At 37.4% G+C, this 22,185-nt stretch overlaps 1 protein-coding gene across 2 annotated transcripts in view; it reads right to left on the reverse strand.

Annotated features, from left to right (window-relative positions):
• Nucleotides 1-6,125: 6,125 nt before the first annotated feature.
• kcnq3 (potassium voltage-gated channel, KQT-like subfamily, member 3) overlaps nucleotides 6,126-22,185 on the reverse strand; it is a 53,098-nt gene continuing 37,038 nt past the window's right edge. Inside the window, exons 9-16 of one of the 2 annotated variants that reach the window (XM_055203278.2) lie at nucleotides 21,840-21,934; nucleotides 19,551-19,577; nucleotides 17,898-18,133; nucleotides 15,401-15,506; nucleotides 15,140-15,271; nucleotides 14,045-14,140; nucleotides 12,979-13,063; nucleotides 6,126-12,903 (exon numbers count right to left, since the gene is read on the reverse strand). In XM_055203278.2, coding sequence (XP_055059253.1) covers nucleotides 12,361-12,903; nucleotides 12,979-13,063; nucleotides 14,045-14,140; nucleotides 15,140-15,271; nucleotides 15,401-15,506; nucleotides 17,898-18,133; nucleotides 19,551-19,577; nucleotides 21,840-21,934 — 1,320 coding nt within the window. In that variant the 3' untranslated portion in view covers nucleotides 6,126-12,360. Of the gene's footprint in view, nucleotides 12,904-12,978; nucleotides 13,064-14,044; nucleotides 14,141-15,139; nucleotides 15,272-15,400; nucleotides 15,507-17,897; nucleotides 18,134-19,550; nucleotides 19,578-21,583; nucleotides 21,624-21,839; nucleotides 21,935-22,185 lie in introns of those variants that run through there. The other variant, XR_012358608.1, reaches the window with a different exon arrangement.

Raw genomic sequence — 22,185 nt, forward strand, 5'->3', positions numbered from 1 at the left:
GCAAAACAAAAATGTTACGTAATATTAATACATTGCATGGCTACCACCAAAGTACCACAGTGTTCCTGAGTGCCTGTCCTGTGGCTCCTATAGTGCAGGACAAAACATTAAATCTTAATATAAAGCTTGGAAAGTCTACACTTTGATTATAGCATAGTGCATTTATATTTACTGTAGAAATGAAACTAAAATATAAATGTGCTGTGTGGACACATTTGAAATAAAAACTGAAAGTTTTATGAGATTTCCACACTTCAAATACATTTCCACAAAAGGTGGAACGGTCAGAATAAAATCCTCATCCTACTTTTTACACATAATAATTTTCAGTAGGGCTGCACAATATATCGAAATCAATGAAATTTCGCAAATGTGCAAGTTGCAATGGTTTGCAATAACTGAATGAATTTAATCCTCACAAAGTTATATTTACTCAAACTTTTAGTTTGATGCAGATAAAAGAGAGACTGGCATGCAAATGTTGGTTGCTGCATGTGTGTGAGTGCAAGATGATCAACGATCAGAAAGAATGTGAGAGAGATACAGCATGTTGGTAACTAGTGCTGCCTCACGATTAGTCGTGACTGATCGTTTGCAGAATAAAAGTTTTTGTTTACATAATATATGTGTTTGTACTGTGTATAATAATTATTTATATATATATAAATACATACACACACATACATGTATAATTTTAAGAAAAATTCAGTTTATTTCAAATGTGTCCACATAAATTATATATAAATATAAACATGTATATACACATGCACATTTTTCCTAATTATATACATACGTTTGTGTTTATACATAATATTGTACCGTGTATAATAATTATGTAAACAAAAACTTTTATTCTGCAAACGATTAGTCGCGACTAATTGTGCGGCAGCACTATTGGTAACGTAATTTACTTTAGTGTAGTTGTGTCAATGACGTGAAGTTAATTATTTTTTGTCCGTATGGTTCAGTTAAATGTAAAAGGGTTAAAATGCAGATTACTTGCATAGTCAAAAATTTCTGGTTTTATTTAAAGGCGGAGTGCACAATGTTTGAAAGCCTAAACAACCACGCCCCTACCCCAATATAATCTGGACCTTCTTTTAAAAGACCTGCCCCACACATACGCAAGGATGTCGGTTAGTAGACACGCTCCTTACTGCTGATTGCCTATAAGTGTGTTTCGGTAGTCGGCCCGTCTCCTTTTCCAAAGCGTTTTTCAAACATTGTGCCTTTAATTTGAAAGAATATTGGGGGATAATTGCAAAAATGTCAATGTGGTGGAACCGGTCTGTGTCAATTGGTGTAACTAGTATTTTTTTATGAAAATATAAATATATTCATAAAAAATGTGGAATAAAATATAATCATTTAGTTTAGTGTAATATTATTTTTTTAAATATATTTTTACATCATTTGTCAAAGATTATTTGGAGAGCTGTTTTTCAGCATATGTCTAGGCAAAAACGCAATTTTAATTTACATTTTAGAAATAACTATTTTCATGTGATCTTAAAATGATTTATATTTTTAATGATTATGCTTATCCATGCCATCAAGGTGGATAAAATATTTAATATATCTCATTCTTTGGCGCAATTGGTGGTTACACCATTTGACATTTTCAGGTCCATTCAGTCTTAACTTTCATAAAAATGGTGCAAATGTATTTTTTATTGCATAAAATCAACACAAATACGCAATGTGCATTGAAATATACCTGATGCATGCTTTTAAAACATTTTTTTAAGATTTTTGAATTTCTCATCTTGCCTTGTTTTTGTCACTGATTTTACAAGCTTAAAGCATTATCCTTTCGTATATTGCATTATTTAGCAAATTATTACACTTTGCATTTTTCTGCAATATCATGCAGCCCTTGAATCTTTTATTACTGAGCAAATATCATTAATTTTGAAAGACTTCATTAGCAGTGCAACAGCAGCCCTTCAGGGCAGCACTTTGCATAAACCTCAAGAGAAACGAAGCTACAAAAATGCTTTTAACATTGGTAAAAGTTATGGTTTACATCATTCAGTTACATGTATGACATCAGAGCAAAAAGTCAAATAATTATTAAATAAAAGAAACTATATTTTCCACATATTAGAAAGATAGTTATGTAACACTTATGTAACTTTCGGAATCATGTTGAGACAACTAAAATTCCAGCATTGTTAAAATAGCATTATATATAGTCATTAGTCATCCTTTTCCTAAAATTTGTAGAAATATCCTTCTGGCATTTTATCACCCAAAATTTTGAGGTTTTATGCATTTTAAGTTCCCATCTACTGTATGCTGAGCTCTTATTGGCTGCTTTTTCTTCATTATTCAGTCAAACTTCTCAATTTTAAAAACATTTAAATTAAATAAAATATTTGTATTGTAATGAAAAAAAGGTAAATATTTGAACAGTTTTTGTCTATAAGCATACGTCTTCAGATCAAAAGGTTTGTTAGGTCAAGAAAACATTTCCCTCAAATGACCCTAAACTTTTGAACGATATTGAAACTTATACAAAAGTATACAAATATTAAATAAATTAACATTTTAATACAAAAATCCTTGAATCTTAATTTTACATCAAATTTAAAGTTTTTCCTTGCATACCCAGCAAACAGGAGTACATCTGCTAAATAAAATAATAAAATGACCCTGCATGTAAACCTTAGGAAACATTACACTTATTATTACCAAAAATGTTCATTATTATAATTTAATATTTGTGGTGGTGTATGTGAGAACTGATGCACAAAAAGCGAGTGAACGAAAAATATGAATGAAACTATTGACAAAACACTCACCTGCAGAAGAGACACACAGACAGTCCAAGACACAGCCGTCTGCTTACTGTCCGCTGTCTCGCATACTCGCACACTAAACTAGCAAAGCATCATTCTCCCTAGAGGGGGTAACAAACTGTAATGGCCCTCTAGTGTGTCACCTGAGATCACCTGGCAAAGTCAGACCCTTACTCTTGAGTCACACACATACAAATACACAAAGAAACTCTCACAGATATAGATTCTCGCCCTTTCACGAACAATAACACACACACCACCAGATTACCCTATAAATGTCATTGCTGTGATATAATGTCGATATATTTTTCACTACATCCCTTTTTACATCCCATTTCACTACTTGTGGCAACAGATGCTGAATTTGTTACTCATGCACACTTGTTATAACTCTTAATATAAATGTCACATGTTGTGCATGCTTTCCTGTACCTTTTCCTCTAATGCACTCTGTTCTGTTGGGAGGGTATGGTTTCTGGGACAACACAAGGCCTGGGAAATCTTGTTGTCTTGGAGACCAAGAACTCGGCTATGGGTCATTCTCCTTTACAACAACCCATTTACTTGTGTTCCTCCCAAAATTTTCGCCTATACTCGGTTTGCATGACTTCACTGCACTTCGAACTCAGTGTAGGCTATTTAGTGAGGGTGGATGCTAAATGGCTGTTTCATTACACGACCACATTATTATGACACACACGCTTTAAAAGTTAAAAGAAATGTTTTTAAAGTAGTGCTGGGCAAAGATTAATCTAGAATAATCACATACATATTAAACTGTGTGTAATTATTATGTATATTTTAACACACACATATACATGTATGCATTTCATTTTTTTTATTATATATCCATTTTTTAATTTATATATTGCATAGAATATAAAAAATCTAAATATATATATACACATGTAATTGTTTCTTAAGTACATTCATGAATGTGTGTGTATTTATATATACATAATAATTACACACAGCTCATATATTATGCAAAAACTTTTAAGCACTAATTTTTTTGTTTGATTTTCACCTTTTTCTCGAACGCGGAAGTAATGTGACGTATTTCCTTTCTGGTGCGAGACTTCCGGTTCAATAGCCAGCCGGTAGAAAACAGTGTAGTGGGAGCACGCATAAACATGATTTAAACACTTAGGGCCCTATTTTAACGATCTAAGCGCATTGTCTAAAGCGCACAGCGCAACGTCTAAATGGGCGTGTCCGAATCTACTTTTGCTAATTTAACGACGGGAAAAATGGTTTGTGCGCCGAGCGCATGGTCGAAAAGGGTTGGTCCTATTGTAATGGGAGTATTTTGGGCGTAACGTGCAGTAAACCAATGAAAGACTCAGCTCTCATCCCCTTTAAAAGTAAGTTGCGCTGGCGTTATGTCTAATCCCTATTTAGATGACGAACTTTGTAAACTGAAAAACTAAGCGAAGGAAGAAGATCCCCAGTTTAAAATTAATGTTCAATAATTGTGTTGTTTTTCACTTGTATTGAAATTGATTTTTTTTTATTAAAACCTATAAAACCCGTTTTCTTTTAGTCATGGAAGTAAAAAGCAGGCGTGTAATTGCTTTAAATGTATGGCTATCCAATATCATAAAAAAAATAATTTACAAGTATGTAAGATAAGGTTTGCACTCTAAAAATACTTTATTTGTAACAAACAGGAGATAAAGAATTTACAAACGGCTCTCCTCACGTTTTAGCACTTTGGACAGCACTTTTTTCAGCAAAGAGTTTTTTTAAGCATTACTTAAAAATGTTTCTCATCTCACCATATCCGCAGGTACAGAGTCATCATATACAATAAATCCGAGAGGTAGAATAAAAAAAAACATTTAAAAACAGATGCATTTGTTCAAAGCAAAGCATTTATTGACTTACCAGGCTGCAGGTGAAGCAGCTCTTTGCGCCTTCTAACGTCTCATAATGAGTCCTCATTTATGTCCAAGAGACTCAATAATAATCTTTTACATTCAATCCTTTAATCTTTCATATTTAAAAGCATTTTTGTGCTGCTGCGCATTCATGTACTTTGGGATAAGCAAACCCGCGTTGTTCTCCCGTTTATAGGCGCATTTTACTAATGCGCTCTTTAAATAACATAAAACATATTGCGTCATTGACTTTAGACTTTAGACCAGGTTTTTGTTGGTCAATGGCGTAGTCTATTTTAGTTGCCTCAAAATAGCAACGCGCCAACAATGCACCTGAACACACCTTGTTTTCAGACCAGAACGCCCATGGCCGCAAACGGGGGCGCAGATGCATTTGCTATTTAAACAACGCGGCGCTAAACGTGAAAATTAGGGTGGAAACTAGCGAAAGACACTTGCGTTGCGCATTGCGCTGCATTGCGCCGGGTGTAAGATAGAGCCGTTAATATTTACCACACCTGCCATGTATGAACCAGTGTGAGGATGAAATTAAGAAGTGGCTTAATATATGAAGATATATTTAATCATTTCGTGTTTTTTTTATTGCATGTTCACTGAATATTACATAATCATTTCGTGTTGTTGATTGTAGGTGACGGGTCTTTAATGCGCAAATATAAAAGCACAGAGACATACCAGTATCTTTACAATGGGAAAGTCAGTCAAGTGTTTGTACATTGAATTTACCAAGACTTCGTGTTTTTAACCTGTTCAGGGGATGGTTTAAAATGTCAGAACTGTCCCTCTAGTGTGAGTTGTTTTTAACTGCAATTTTTATTGGACTTGTTTATGGCGACACGTCGAGCTTCACATGGTCCGACACAGTCAGCAGTATCTTTCTCATTCAACACATTGTAAGTTATTTGAATAATAAACATATTAAATATAAACATTAACTAAGCAGATTATGTTGCATATTCTGTACTGTAATCGCATTTTTGTAATAATATATAGGAGCAGAATAAATAAATCAGCATATTTTTATCAGAATAATATTAGTTGTTTTTAAACAATTATTGTATTTATTGTTTACTGGCAGTTTCTATGAAAGGTTTCACTGGATGGATTTGTAAATACAGATCATGATTGTATGCGTGCCACATACACATTCAGTTCTTGTGCATGGTGTTAAAACAAATGTTTTGTAAAGATTTACTGCGTTTGTATTAGCTATTATGGCAACCCCTAACTGCACAAATTATGTCGGTCTTCCTGGATTTCATAATAAACATTAAACAGCCAGTCAAAACGGCACACTTGTGTCCTTCACAATAGACTACTATTAGCTTTAGTGGCTCACTGGAAGTCATAAACAGGAAAGCTCAAAGATGGTGGCATAGAAAGAACAGGTAGATACAATAAAAAAGCAGAACAAATCTTGATTTTTTTATATTTTAACATATCTTTATTACTAACTGGTGCAATTTGAAGATTTAACAAAAGAAATCATAATCATAAGTTAGTCATAACATTTGCATATTAATCTCATCAAATTAAACGATTAAAACTGGCCTTGACCAGAATGTAAATAAAGATTATTCAAAAACTGGAATGAATATAAGAGCTTAGAAGGCCACTAGTGTGAAATCAGTTAATCTAAAACCAAGAAGAAGAAAAACATTATTTGCTGGGTCTTAAAAACCGAAACGGTCCTAGTAAAGTGAGCAAAATCTTAGTTGATACAGACGAGAGCAAAATGAGTATGGATGGCCTAAAAAGCAAAATAATGGCAGGTTTGATTCATGATAAACAGAATGAGAACATATGAGTGATTGACAGCGACTGCTGCTTTAAAAGACCAAGGCACAAACAATAAACAGCAGTGTATCAGTGTGTCTCAGTGGTTTGAGATCAGAGACAGCAGCCATTAGTCATAAAGAAAACCAGACACAGTCATTCATCTGAAACAGCTTTTGTGTTTAGTCTGCAGGTAATCATTAATAGTTTCAAGTCTAAGGCAAAGGCAGTTCTGTTAGACTGAGATTGTGATGGACAGCAGTGTTAGTCTAGGTTAAATTAAATAGGTTTTAGTGTGGGATAATAATAGACTATGAATCCATGGTCAATACTGTCCATAAAATAAATGCTAGATAAATGTAAATAGCACATTTGTTAATTTCCATAGTATGGCTTTTGTACTCTCTTTTATTCTGTAAATTCAGTGCTATGTCTTCAAAATGAGAGAACTACTTTCTTCTTCGAATCCTAAAAATGCATGTGATGCTTTTTAGGGATGCTCCGATCGATCGGCCAGAGATCGGTATCGGCCGATAACGGCATTAAATGACTCGATCGGTCCTCGTTAAATTTGCCGATCTCGTGAACCGATCTTTCTGTTTACTTTTGTCATCATATGGCTTCTCAATGCGGCTGCAGTTAGAGACCATTTTTACGCAGTGAGAGCATTTTTATAACCCGTGGCTCATGAGCGACGTGCAGATTTGCATTTCTCTCTTTGCCTTTACAGAGATATGTGTATTTTCTATGAGGAAGGTCCGGTCCTAACAGCGCGACCCGTCTTCACATCCCCATCAAACAGTGTATACAACACATATCTATTGCGGACAATTGCATCCTCATGTTAAAAGTTTATTATTTGCATGCGTTTTAAAGTTTTGAGCGTTTAAACTTTAATTTTCCTCACAGCTGCTCTCGTCTGCATACACCCGCCGCGCGCACACACAGCAGCCTGTCATCAGTGCACGTGAACAGAGCGATCTCTCTCTCTCACGTCTTAAAGCTACAGTAACCTAATTCATCTCTCAATAAAATCACTCTCTGCTCTTCACTAAAGAACTGTTGTACTTCATACGAATGCGTGTATATTTAATTCATACAGTAAAGAAGTGTTTTATTTTCATTAGATTTTACAGACATAAGCCTTTTTAAAGGCATATTAAATTTCTCTTTGCAGAAGAAATATTTGTTGTGCTAATTTATTTGATTCTCTATTAAAACAATAATATACCTAATTACTGCAAGTAATATAACAAAGGCAACATCTGTGGTATTACTTTATCTAGAAAAAATGTAAAAATTTACAGTCATCAAAGAGCTTGCATATCAGCTTGAAAAATCGGCATTGGTATCGGCCGATCATGAAGACAACAAATCGGTGATCGGTATCGGCCTGCAAAAATCCTGATCGGAGCATCCCTAATGCTTTTGTTACAGTTGTGCAATTGATGAAGATTTGTTAAGCATCCCTGGAGTCGGGTAAGTGAGATGAGAAACTCAAAACAGTTTTAGATGACACCGACAGGCATTAACTATGTTCAACCCTACACTTATATAGCAAGACCCTGTTAGGCCCTGTTTACACCTGGTAATAAGATGCGGATCACAAGTGGACGAGGCGACGCATGTTTGTTCACAACTGGTGTTTTAATTTCTCTCTTTTGACCACTTCTGTCCTATGGGTGAGTCACTTGGTTTTTGTTAAAACACAAGTGGGAGAAATGAAGGGTTTAAAGTGATGCACATTAACTCTTTCACCCCAGCATTTTTTTTGAAAAAAAATGTTGCCAGCCAGCACCAGCATTTTTTATGATTTTCACAAAAGTTTAATGCCTTACAGAAATATATAAACATACAATTTATCAAATAAAAGAACAGGCCGTCTGCTTTCAAAAATAAAGTTTAATTCTATCTTCATTTGTTCTCTGTTATCCCCTCCCATAATATGGGTGGGTTTCTTTGAAAATTCCAAATTGTTATCAAAATGCTGAGATAATTGCATTTTTGTAAAAGACTTTTGTTAGAGATCAGATTCAGAGCAATGATCAAAACAAACACAGAGTTTTAATGTTTTTGGGCTAAGTAGATGCTTCCGTGTTTTATAAGTTGGGTAAGAGCGCCATCTAGTGGATAATAGCGTAAATATGGATTGCCGTAAAAACTCGTCATTGGCATGGAAGCGTTTTCTCTTAATTGACAAGATAACTAGTCAATGGCGGGGAAAGAGTTAAAATTATGTCAGAGTACCACTGTTTGTCTGGTTAGTAAACATGCTGCACAAGGTTTAGTACATGTATATGTAAGAGCTTTCTCAAATATGTAAGAGCAATTGATGAAATAAGATCACAAGCTCGCAAAATGAAGCAAAAATTAAAGAGGTGGGGAGCAGACGCTTTTGTTTTAGCAATGATATCCTAGACCACACCAAACACTGTGAGTTCGCACTAGAAGTTAGGACAGATGTAAGAACACTGTGCTTGGTACATCCATGGACTGTAAAAAATAAGGACGTCGTGTCCGTGACATTACCCATGAGTTTGTGAAGAGCTTTTTTTGAAGCCAATAGTTGGCGAAGCCTGCCGTCGCCGCCTTGACCGTATGTTTTCGTGCATCACTCGCGGATAACCGAAAATAGCTAAAGAGGCAGGAAGTGGGTGAAGCTAAGGTGGCTGGTTGCTAAAACCAATCTCGACGGTAGTGACAGCAGTGGCAGTTCACCCATAACTTTAGTGGCCACAGCATTTTGGGGGTCTATGGGAGACAGTCTCTAGCGGCCTGTCGATGAATTGCAGTTTAAGTCTCTTCCGTATTGGCTTTATCAGAGAGATTGTAAGGTTGCCCCTCGGGAACATCACACGTTAGATCAGTAGAAGAAGAGTAGGCAGTTTTTGTGGCTGTTCGAACACATTGAACCATATGCACGTCTACATCACAAAAGCCAGGGCTCGAAATTGCGACCATTTTGGTCGCATATGCGACCGAAATTTAATCTGTGCGACCTTAAAATATATTTGGGAGCATTTGTGCGACTGCCCATTTAGTTGTGACGTGAGTTGATTGTGATCCTGCGTGCTGGCGCTGTCCTAGGTTCAGTGTTCTCTCCAACGTTACATAACCAATCAAATTTCACCATTAAGTTCTTGCGTTTAATGAAGACCGCAGATTGGCTAATATGAGCGTCAGTCATTCCTTGTTGCCGTGAAGCGCGGAAATGTGAAAAGACGAACGCGTCGTGAGCATGACGAGAGCGAGACGATTACAGCCAAGGTTATTACTGTATTTTTTGACGACGATCCGGATTCAAATGTAACTCCACCACCGGAAAATACGAGTTGACGTTAAACCTTTCAGAGAGGGTGGCTTAAAGATTTCGAGTGTCTCCGCTATGAAAATGTAACTTACTGTGTTTACTGTAAATCCTGTAAAACGGCGTTAATGGCGGAATCAAAACATTTTAAGCACCAGACGTACTGCTTAAACATGGCGACAGTGCCAAAAACACAAGACGTGTCATGACAAATGTGTTTATTATTGATGGAGACACCGACCTGTCTGTCAAAGTGTGTTTGATGGTGTATGTGCGCATGCGCTGGTGAATGGACATTCGACAAACATCCTTGTGGTCCATGTTGCTGTGGAATACGACAATGCTGATGGTATGTTTTTGTTGTATTTTTAAAACATTGCCTATTTAGTAGTAAAAACATCCTGGTAATGCAGTTATCAATACCAATATATATTAGCCTTCTATATTAGGGTCACATTTGTAATGTCACAATTAATCAGTGTTTTACGTGTTTGCTAGATTTTCTATGTAATCTTAATCATGTTACCTGTAATTGTTAAATTATTATTGCAATGCTGCTATACTATTTCAACAGCATTTGGGTATTAATTTAGGAATTTATGCAGCAAAAAATGAAATAAAATAAAATAGAAGACCAACTTTTAAATGCTGGCCATAGGACGTGTAAAGCCCGGTGGTGGTGTTTTATTTTTAATAAAATAAATCTATTAACATTTACATTGTAGTTGTGGTGCTTTTTAATTTTTGGATGGATGCGCCTAAATTTTTGCTGGTGCTCCTAACTCTTTAAAGTTGGGAGCACCAGTGCTACCAAATAAAAAAGTTAATTTTGAGCCCTGAAAGCTATCCGGTTGAATGCGTTTTTTTAATCACCTCCGTAAGTGGTTGAAAGTGGACGAGCTTAAAACGGTTTACACCCCATTTACACATTTAGTGTCGTCCACTTGTGATCCGATCGACCAAAGCACATCTTAAAAGGATAGTACACACAAAAATAATTTACACACACATGTTTTTCTAGACACAAAAGAAGTTATTTTGATAAACGATGGTAAGCACACATCTTGTGGAAACCATTGACTTCCACAGTCGGAAAAACAAATACTATGATAAATGTTGATAAAGATATTTTGATAAAATATGGTAAGCAACGTTGACGGTTCCCATTGAATTCCACAGGATTTGTTTTTCTACTATGGAAGTCAATGGTTACAATCAGCAATGTGCTTACCATTCATCTTCTGTTTTCATAAAAAAAAAGAAATGCATACAGGTCTAAAACAACATGAGAGTGAGTAAATATGACATAATTTTCATTTTTGGGTGAACTATCCCTTTTAATACCAAGTGTAAACAGGACCGGAAACAAAAATGTCTTCCTCAGTGGAGCTATACTCAGTGCATAACAAATTATGTTTTCTAGCCAGCGACTTGGTTAAATTTAGACATTGTCGAATGTGGGAGAAAACATCAAAGCAAGAGATTTAGACATTGGTAAGAGAACTCGAAAATCAGGAGTTGACATCACGCATTATATTAATTTTACAAGACAAAACACTCACATTTGAACAGTAAATTTACGCAGGTTTACTTTAAAGGTTCTGTTTAACATAAAACCTTTTGGAAGACCTATGTATTTGTTTTAAAGTAAGAGTGAGAATTAATTACTGTAATTTGAAGGTCCATGTTAAAAAATATTCCTTTTGTCAAGGGTTAAAATTTAATTTTGTCAAGTGTCTCCAAGCAACTCCTGTCTTGCTCTGAAATGGTTTATGTATTAGATGTAGGTTAACCATAAGGAAGCTGTGGTTACCATGGAAACATTGGTCCTATGATGCTGTGGGAATACTCTTTATGCAGGCAAGCAGTTTTCTGTGACATTTACAGAAGGGATGTGCTCATCTGTTGGATTAAGGGCAAACAATATTTTCCTTCTGAGGAATTCCTAACTGAGGCCGAGTGAAATCTTGGAGTAATCTTTTTGGTCCCTAAACAGCTATGGTGGTGACTTTCCATAACATCTTAATTCTGCAAAAATGTGAGTGTGCTTAAGAGATTTTCCACAGAGTGCAGTGTGTGCCGAACGGACTGTCAGTCGGGACACGAGTTGCGTGCAAAAGCTTTCTGGAATTTCGACCATAAAATAAAAAAGCAAGCTTGTGAGATTTCTCCTCGAACTGAAGTTGTAGAAACGAAAGCAAGTGCAAACCAGAGGAGACGTCAATACATTTAGCTGCTCTGTGGATATCATGCATTCCATGCTTATGAAAACACGTGTAAATAGAAAAATAAATGTTTACAAAAATGGCATAGCATTGGTTGTTTCTCTCCTTTCTAAAAGTTTCCAGTCAAGTATAATCAATCACACATCTCGGTCTGCCGAGGGCAGCATCTATCACTAGAGATAAAACGCATGCATTCCATGCAGTGCTCTTTTGCTTCGCAGGGGTAAAGCGTGAAGTGAATACATATTTAGATACGATGAGTAGTAATGTCCGTGCGTGTGTAATTACGTGTCGTCTTTTGCTGTACAAAGTCTGCAGTCTTTATAAAGAAAGTGTGTGTGCGCGAGTCTTTAAGGTGGGGTTCCCCACACTCCATCGGAGTGGAACCCGTCTCCGGTGGACGAGGCCGGCACAGGTCCGCTGGGGGTAAAGGGATCAGTGTCCGTATCCGTTTCCCCCTCAGCCAAATAACGGCGGTCACGACCCCAGCTTGACCCTCCCGGTAACCCGGAGGTTTTGCCCGTGACATCCTCTCTCTCTGCGGAGATGCTGAACCCGCTGGGCGAACGTTCAAGCTCTTCGTGAGTGACTGACAGGAGGGATAGCGGGGTGCCCACCCTCTGGCCCCCCGATTGGCTGACGTTAGAGGATGGGGAGTGGCTTGGCAGTGGGCTAATAGGCAGGACCGTGGGTCTCTGGGGGTGTGCGTTCGAGTGCGAGTAATATGGTGTGTTGTGTATCGGTGGGGCGTAGCTGCAGTAAACGCAGTCTCCTGCAACACTGACAGTCAAAGTGGGGTCGCAGCGCTCCATGGTCATGTGGGCGGGGCCTGTGAAGTCATGTTGCATATGCATATCCACCAGGAAATCCAGTTTCTTTTCCATGTCTTCCACCTGTGATCAAGGTAAAAAGAATTTTGAGAAATGTTTAAAACACTGCGCATCAAGCAAAATGAAATACTGCCGTACCTGTCTTTCAACACGCACAAATCGACCCATCATGCTTTGGTCTTCGGCATCTGGAAGGCCTGCTTTGGCAAGATAGGACTCATGTCTGAGATAGAGAGACAGAGGGAAAGTAAAATGTTTTTGTTAGATGTTTACAGTTTAATAAAGTGTCTTTGCTTCAAATTAGTGTACAGTAGTAAAAGTATAAATATTTCACGAGTTCGCATTAACATTTAATCAATAGGGAATGAGATAAAGCATTTTTGGTGTGCTGTCCAAGGGCTCCAAGTTTGGAATTTCAGCCCAAACCCAGAGTACCCCCTCCCTTTAACTGGGATAGATGTACCACCTGAGAGTTAGGTGATTGGGTGGAATACCAGGAATAGGGATGCTGCACGGGACAGAGATGAGGAACGGCTATATATATGCTACCTCTTCACGCAGAGAGAGAGAGAAAGAAAGAAAACGAGAGAGAGAGAGAGAGAGAGAGAGGGCGAGAGAGAGGGCGAGAGGGAGGGCGAGCGAGCAGGAGAGAGATTGTGTGAATAAGGCTACCCCTGTGCGTCTCTAGACAGCGCTGTTATTTCCTCGGAAAATCGTCTGTCATGTTGTTTTTGTTAGTCCTCAGAACGTTCATCAGCCAATCAGATTCTAGCATTCAACAGACCCGTAGTATAATAAGTTATAAAGTTTAAATATTTCATTATTTTCCAACATTATGCAGTGACAAGTTTAAGCAAGATATTTGTATGCTGCTTTTCCTAAAAAGCACTTGTCTGCATCCCAAAAGATCCAATTCAGCATCTGTGTATTGGCAGATCAATGCCACTGGGCACCACTAATAGCACAGAACATACACACTTGTGTTTAAATAATAGTTTATGGATTGCGGGTTTAAATAGGGATTACGCTCCAGGCGGAGGCATAGAGTGTTTAACACTTGCAAATTGTGAGTTGTCAAAGGCTTTTTCATGTCCAGGTACTTCTGTATATCCAAGTACCATATGTATATCTAAACTACAGATATATTCCAGAAGTATTTTGGGTTTAAATTTATACCAGACATGTTTAGTGGTTGTCAGGTTACCTTGGTGACTGTTGGGTGGAGTATGGAAATGGTGCTTTCTGGGGTTTCTTGTGTTTTGGAGTGAGAGATGGTCCAGGTGTCAGAATCAGATCTATTCTGAAAAGAAGTAGGAAGAACAAGAAATCTGATTTCACAAAAATATTACCAAAAAAACAAAAAACCAGAACTAGGCCTTGGTTTAATTAGGAATTATAGTTTTAACAAACATGCCTTACTAAAAACATTACTTGTGTGCATTTTGAGGCAAAACAAAGGGCACTGATGTATTTTAAGATATGTTGTGCAAGTTGTTTTCAGTTTGGACAGTTCTTAAAAATGTTTTAGTCTAGGACTAGTCTAATGGGTAAACCTCCCCAAACTGTTTTAAAGTAAACTTTATTCATGTGCGTTTGTTTACAACCATTTATATAAATACAAAAATGTGACCCTTTCTGTGAAATCCAGGCTAAAGTCTCATAATGTAGTGATGAGATTAGAAGCATTAAAGTTGGATTTCAATCATTGATTTCACAATCTTTGACAGGACCTTACTCAGACAATATTTAAGATATCAAGGTTATATTTTCATAGAATGTTCTTTACATTATATAGGATGACTGAGTCACCAATATGAGCCATCACATTTAGATATATACAGTTGTTATCTTTATACATTTCCATTTTGTTAAAGCATATAAAGAAACCTGACTAGAGAGATATGAGTTTTATTTATATATTTAAAAATGTAACTTTGATTACTATCATAAAGTAGTAGTGATGCACCGAATGTTCAGCAACTGAAATTATTCGTCCGAAAAAGGCAAAAAACTAATTTTCGGTGTTCGGCCGATCAAGTAAAGAGGCAGAATAAATTTTACCGAACAATGAGGTCTTTGATGATGCGGTCAAATTAACTAGCGCAAAGTATGAGTGTAACGTCCATACTGCCGCGCCACCAGAGGGAGCCCTCTCCGGAGTACTGACATGGGGCCGCCCTCTGCTTCTCTGTTCGTTTCCTGTATAGCCTTACTTAAGCTTCAAGCTGGCCTAGGCCAGCGCACGTGCGTCCGATGAAACCGTCTATAGAGTAAAATATATTAGGCGTGTGGGAAATACCGTGTCTGTAGATATTTGATTCTGGTAAGCATGTCCAGATGTCCCGCAGAGTATTGTTCAATGACATCCTTCACATCGTATGGCCTCAGGGTCTCCTTAAAATGCTTCTTAGTCAACAGGAACGTTATAATCCTTACACAAACAAACACAAATGATTCTCCTGCACCAGTCAAGTTATTTTAGATATGCATAAAGTGCTCACACATATGCATAAGTTATTATCAAAAGCCTTATAAAAAGTAAATGATTTCATATTTGTACCTCACTGCTCTTATTACTAATTTGAGAGTTGGTATCATTTCCTCCATCAGTATATCAGGCGGGAAGCCCTTCTCCTCCGGGGTGGGGTCAGGCAGAGCACCTGTATCTACAAAGAAAATATATACTATTTAGTTAAATACCTGTATACATGTGTGACCCTGGACCAGTCATAAGTTGCACGGGTATATTTGAAGAGTTTAGTTCCAAAACGCAATAAATCCATTTTGACAAATTTCGGTAAAAATGTTTTCTATACCAAGAAAGTGACAAGATGAAAACCACTATTTTCTGCTACAAACTTTCACATAGCATCTTTAGGTTATAATAACATTAAAAAATCAAATACATAATTTGATTTTCAAAAATCTATTATAAAAACAGTTTTTTTCCAAAATGCTATAAATTTATGGAATCAATATATAAATGTGCATTCATCGTTGCCATGTTATATTTATTTAGTTGACTAGTGGTATACACTGATTAAATAAATAAACATTAATGTCTTTAATCAAAACACTTACTTTGTCATATTAAGAACACTGTCATTGCTGCTGTCATCCATGAGACGTCATCGCTGAACTTTTTTGACAGTGATCAGCTGTAAAATTTCGGTCCTGCTCGATTTTCATTGACTTTAAGTAAAATAATGTAAAGTTTTTCATAAGATCCAGGTCAATGTGTTAGCATGACAGAAGCTTGATGCTGTCGTGTGAAAAACAAAAAAACATCCGGCTTTTTCTTCGCCCGAGTGCCTCTCGCGTAAATTATTAGATTTTGATGGCTTACGTTTCTTCCCCACTATATAGAAAACAACCACAACTTTATCAATGCCATCAAAAGTATTATTTTGTTTTTGTTTGTTGATCCCAAAGTACAAAGTAGATGAGGAAAACTAGGATTCCATGTGTATTCAAAGCCGACATTAATGATTTATTGCATTCTGCAGAGAATGAGGATCGCCGTTTGTTGCAGTTTGAAAAAAGGGAGAAAAGATGATAGAATAACACTGCGGATATTGTATTTTGCGTAAAATTAAGAATTTAATTTTTAATACTGACCTGATACAAAACTGTTTTTGGTGGAAACTAATATTTTAAATGGCGTTGATCGCGTTTTGGAACCAAACTCTTAATTTGTTTTGCAATAGCCAACAATACATTGTATGGGTCAAAATTATGCCAAAATCATGTTAAGAAAGTTCTTGTTCCATAAAGATATTGTAATTTCCTACCATAAATATATTTTAAAAAATTATCATTAGTAATATGTGTAGCAAAGGACTTCATTAGGAAAACTTTAAATGCAATTTTCTCAATATTACATTTTTTTTTGCACCCCTTAGATTCCAGATATTCAAATAGTTGTATCTCGGCCAAATGGTCTTACCCTAATGAGCCTTACATCAATGGAAAGCTTATTTATCCAGCTTTCAGGTGATGTAAAAAATTTTAATAAAAAAATTGACCCTTATGACTGGTTTTGTGGTCCATGGTCATATAGAGGGGTTGCAAGTTTACAAACATTGCAGGGTGCGCGCGCATCCAGGAGGCAGAAAGCCCGATTGGTGAGCTGATCCGCTAATGCAACAACCTTAATTAATAAAGTGTTCTTAATTGTTTGTAAATAAATAAAACTTGATTTTAGTTGGATCTGTTTTTCTGTCTTTATTTTTGCAGTGTTACTGTGATACATGTATTAATTATAATTTTAGGCTAGTAACGTAATAGTCGCATCTACTGGTATATTAACATCAGGCACCCAGCACTGACTCTGTTGGTACTATTTTCCACGCAACAACCGCTTTGCATTTTGACTTACAGACACAGCTACTAGCCTACAACACAATGCACGTCTCTTCTTTCTGCCTCTCGGTTGCGCGCGCAACCAGTTAGTGACGTCGCTGTGCAACCCGTCTATATGTAAGTAGTTAATTGTAAGTGAATGACTGTGTTGTATTTTAAAGGGACACTTCACCCATTTGCATAAAGCTTTGTATAGTTAGAATCCCAGTCATGTTTTTGAAAGGTCGTGCATAATTTTCTCAGTTGCCGCTGAGACATGAGAAATACAGTTTTTAGTGTTGCACTTTCTTCTTTCAATGATGTAAAATCATCATTTTGTTGGAGCCGATAGTGTAGTGAACAGCGCTCCGACATGTGGTGCTTTTGCACTTTTGGAGACCCGAGTTTGATTTCCGGCTCACGGTCATTTGCCGATCCCATACCCCTCTCTTCTCCCTGTACTTTCCTGTCCTCTCCTGAATTACTGTCAAAATAAAGGCAAAAATGGCCAAAAAATATAGCTTTAAAAAAATCATCATTTTGCATCATTGAAAGCAGGAAGTCCAATATCTTTGTTGAGGGGGTGAGACTACAAACACCCCTTTTCTCAGTCAAATAGGCAAATGTATGTTACATTTAGACTGCAAATATGACGCACTTTCAATAAAGATTAATGTTTCTACGGATGAAATGCTGCTTTCAAAAATGTTGGGTACCCTCAGAGCTTTGTCTCATGGTGTAGGCCTTCATTCTGAAAGCTGTTCGAAATCTCTCTCTGTTACTGAACCCCGCTGGTTTTCCCTCTTTTGATGGACTTTCCTCGGCGGTCTCCGCCGGCCCGCAGTTCCCAGACACATTCTCAGGATTCGCAGCGGGCATCATCACGCGCGCCCTCACGTTTGACGATCTCGGAGTCGACAAGCGCACGCGATCCAACAAACTCAGTTTCTGGCTGAGAGAGAGAGAGAGAGAGAGAATAACAGATGAAGTTGAGCAGATTCTCCAATGCGACCTGGGAGAGAATCAAACGCTCAAATGCATACAGAGACTCTTCCTGCCGGAGAAACCAAACCCTACCCAAGAAACAACGCAGGGCATTCTACTGCTAAGTGTCCCGAAGGACAGACACACACACAATCACACTAATACACACAAAGACAATGCACTGCAGCATACATAGACTCTCTTGAGTACAGTGAAAAGAAGAAGACTGAAGTGGTGAGAGAGGATGAAACATCTTTAAGAGACTAAAATGCTCCACAATTATGGACGATTACCAAACAGTTACTGTCACAACACTTTCCCACACACACAATCCATCTATAGATGATTCAAACCGGGTTTTGAAAACTGACTCTGTCTGTGTTCATGTGTGTGTGCTGTAGAAAATAGCTTTTTGGACATACAGAAAGAAAGAGAGAGACACCGTGAGAACAGTCGGGAAGAGAAGAATCGCACAAGTTTCATGAACAAACGATTCAAGCACAATATCGTGATTCATGACCTACTTAAAGGGATAACGCAATGCTGTACCACTGAGCCATACGGAGCACATCAGCGTTTCATTGGACTTTGTTTTGTAGGTCACTGGAAGCGATAATGTCAGCCTATGACTTTTTCATCCACCTGCTTTTCAACCTGTGCGTGTAAGTAAATGTCTGGTGTATGTGTGCGTGTGTGTTTTTGCACGGGGCATTAGCAGTATAAATGTGTAATCTGATCTCGGATCAGGATTGAACATGGATTACAGTTCTCGGGACGGGCTGTACGAACAAGCACGGCTCTCAGTCCGACATTACCTGTCCAGATATTTCTCCTCTCGATCTCTAAATCTTTCTTCTTTGAATAATTGTACTGTCAGGTGAAGGACAACTGCTGCCCGTGATTATTATATACACAGTTCATCTCTGTCCGTCTTGGTAGATGGTTATTAACACTTCCCATCATTTCCCACAAAGTGACACTGACGTCACACGTCCAGCCATCCATTAAATACCCACGCACGCATTTTCTCGCTCTGCTCGGACAGCATCATCTATCAGTGGCACATAATTCACTCTTTTCTAATGGTCTCTGTTATATCTCATATTGAAGCACTGTCCACATGTCCCATAACTAAGAAACAACCTCTCACTCCTCTCTCTCTCTTTTCTCTCGCTCTCTCTCTCACACGCACTGCTGGTCATTACGCCTTTGGCACTGAATTAATGAAGGTGGTGGTTATTAGGAGTTATTTAAGGAAACATACATTAATCTCACAGTTCTCAGAGATGCTGTAAATCTTTAAAACAGTGAGCAAGAGATAGGAGGAGTGTGTGTGTTTGTGAGAGAAATAGAGAGAAAGAGAGAGAGGAAGGGGGGAGACTTACCTTGCCATCACCTCAAGAGGATCCTTCCTGTAGAAAACAGGAAAACACAAATTTAGTTTTGTTGCCAGATCACATTCATAACAAAACCACGCAAATGGTCTCTGAAATCAAGCAAGATCCATTTACACCAGATGGACCAATAAGGTCTATTTACGCCAAAGATTCAAATAATTACCGTATTTTTCGGACTACAAGTCGTCCGGAGTATAAGTCGCATCAGTCAAAAATGTGTTTTAAAGAGGAAAAAACATATACAAGTCGCACTGGACTATACGTCGCATTTATTTACAAAATGATTTAACAACATCCAAGTCGAAGAACAGACATTTAATCTGAAAAGGCAAGTTATTCAACTAAACAATAGCACAGAACAGCAGGCTGAATAGGTGTCCGTACATGTAAAAGTAACATAAACAGTAATTTACATCATAAACAATAGCATACAGAACATACCTGGGAGGCTGAATAGGCTAAATTAACAGGGATAAGCCAAATCAAGTTCAAAAAGGTCCCGAAGTCATTCCGCATCACTGAATCCATTGAATTACATAAATACAGGAGCAGCATATAGCGGACTCTCCCGGCTCTAGACGGTAATGTTGTCTCTTGGTTCATATGAAATAATTTTGACGTATAAATTGCACCTGACTATTAGTTCCTATACCCGCCAAACAATGAAAAAAGTGTGACTTATAGTCCGGAAAATGCGGTATTATAAATATGTCTCATGTACAAAAGAGGATGCAATTTGTGACCCTTGACCACAAAACCTTAAATGGATAGTTCGGCCAGAAATTATATTAAACTCACGTTTTACTCATCCCAAGCTGTCTGAGATGCATAAGCCCATCGTTTTTTCAGACGAACACATTTTCAGTTATTTTACGGGGTCCACGTCCTTCAAGTACAAAAAATGTGCATCCATCCTTTACAAAATAAATCCAAACGGCTCCACGATGATAACAAAGGTCTTCTGTGGGTAATCCGTGTGGTGTTGTTGTAGGAATATCCAAATTTAAAACCGAAAATAACTAGCTTCCGGTAACACCGCAATCTGAGTCACGTCCGCATTCAAGATGAGAGCGTATGCAGTTTATGGAGGGTTTTCTGAATTTGTCATACGTCACTAAGAAAAGTGCGTACACTACGCTGATACTCTCTCCTGAATACAGAGGAGTCTAAGATGGCGGCGTTACCGGACGCTAGTTATTTTCTCAATGTTAAGATTTTTTTGCACCCTCAAATTGTGAAATAGTTGCATTTCTGCCAAATATTATCCAATCTTAACAAACCATGCAACAATTGAAAGTGTATTTATTTATATTTGAGATGATACATAAATCTCAATTTGATAATATTTACCCTTATGGCTGGTTTTGTGGTCCAGGGTAGCATATCATAGAATTGCAGTGCTGTATACTGTATAAATTTTTTTACTTATTACAAATTTACGCTTGATCTAAAAAAAATACTAAAACTGAATCACAGTATGATACAAATGCTGGGTCTATTGACTTAGACTTTTTAAAAAAAGACTTTTTCACTTCGACACACACACACACACACACACACACACACACACACACACACACACACACACACACACACACACACACACACACACACACACACACACACACACACACACACACACACACACACACACACACACACACACACACACACACACACACACACAGTTTACAGGGACAATTCCATAGATGCAATGTATTTTATACTGTACAAACTGTATTTTCTATTCCCCTACCCCAATCCCTAACTCCAACCATTACAAAACATCTTTAATCTATGAAAAAATACTATTTAGTATGTTTTTTAAGCTGTTCAGTTTACAGGGACACTCTCTGTATTATTTATGGCAATATAAGCATGTCATTATACACACTTTATGTCCCCGTAAACCACACACACACAGGTATTAAACATCTCCTGTTCAGGCTCAAACTAAATGGATTAAAATTGTACTTATGATGGATCAGAAAATTGTCCACGCAAACATGTACTGTAAGTACCTCACTGAAACCTTTAGTTGACTTCTAGATGACGTTGTCTCTGCATGCAGACATAAACACAGATATAGATATAGAAATAAATAAATAAATGAAATTCATGAGAATGAAACTGGCGATGTGCATCATCTGTTATGCGTATCACTGAAATCAGAAAAATAACCAAGACGTAACAAGAAACCATGAGGATGACCAACGTAAATCTAATTCAACTTAAATGATACATACATGTATGTGTTGTTGTGTATGTGTGTGATACCTGAAGCATGGCAGAGATATCACAGTCTCGTAGAACCTCCATGTAGCTATGAGGTCTTCTCTGATTGGATTAGTGGCATAATATCTCCATGCAGCCTAAAATGGGGCAGATGATGCTGGTGATAATGAAACAATATCATTAAAATGAAACATGGTCAGGTGTGTTGTTGGAAAACGTTCAGGTGTGTAGTTTGTGTTGTTGAGAAACACTCATGTGTTTTGTTAAGAAACATTTGGGTGTGTTGTATGTTGTTGAGAAATGCTCAGGTGTGTTGTTGAGAAATGCTCGGGTGTGCTGTGTGTTGTTGACAAATGCTCAGGTGTATTGTTGAGAAAGGCTCGGGTGT

This window comes from Misgurnus anguillicaudatus, chromosome 2 (genome assembly GCF_027580225.2).
Source record: "Misgurnus anguillicaudatus chromosome 2, ASM2758022v2, whole genome shotgun sequence".
Classification (NCBI taxonomy): Eukaryota; Metazoa; Chordata; class Actinopteri; order Cypriniformes; family Cobitidae; genus Misgurnus; species Misgurnus anguillicaudatus.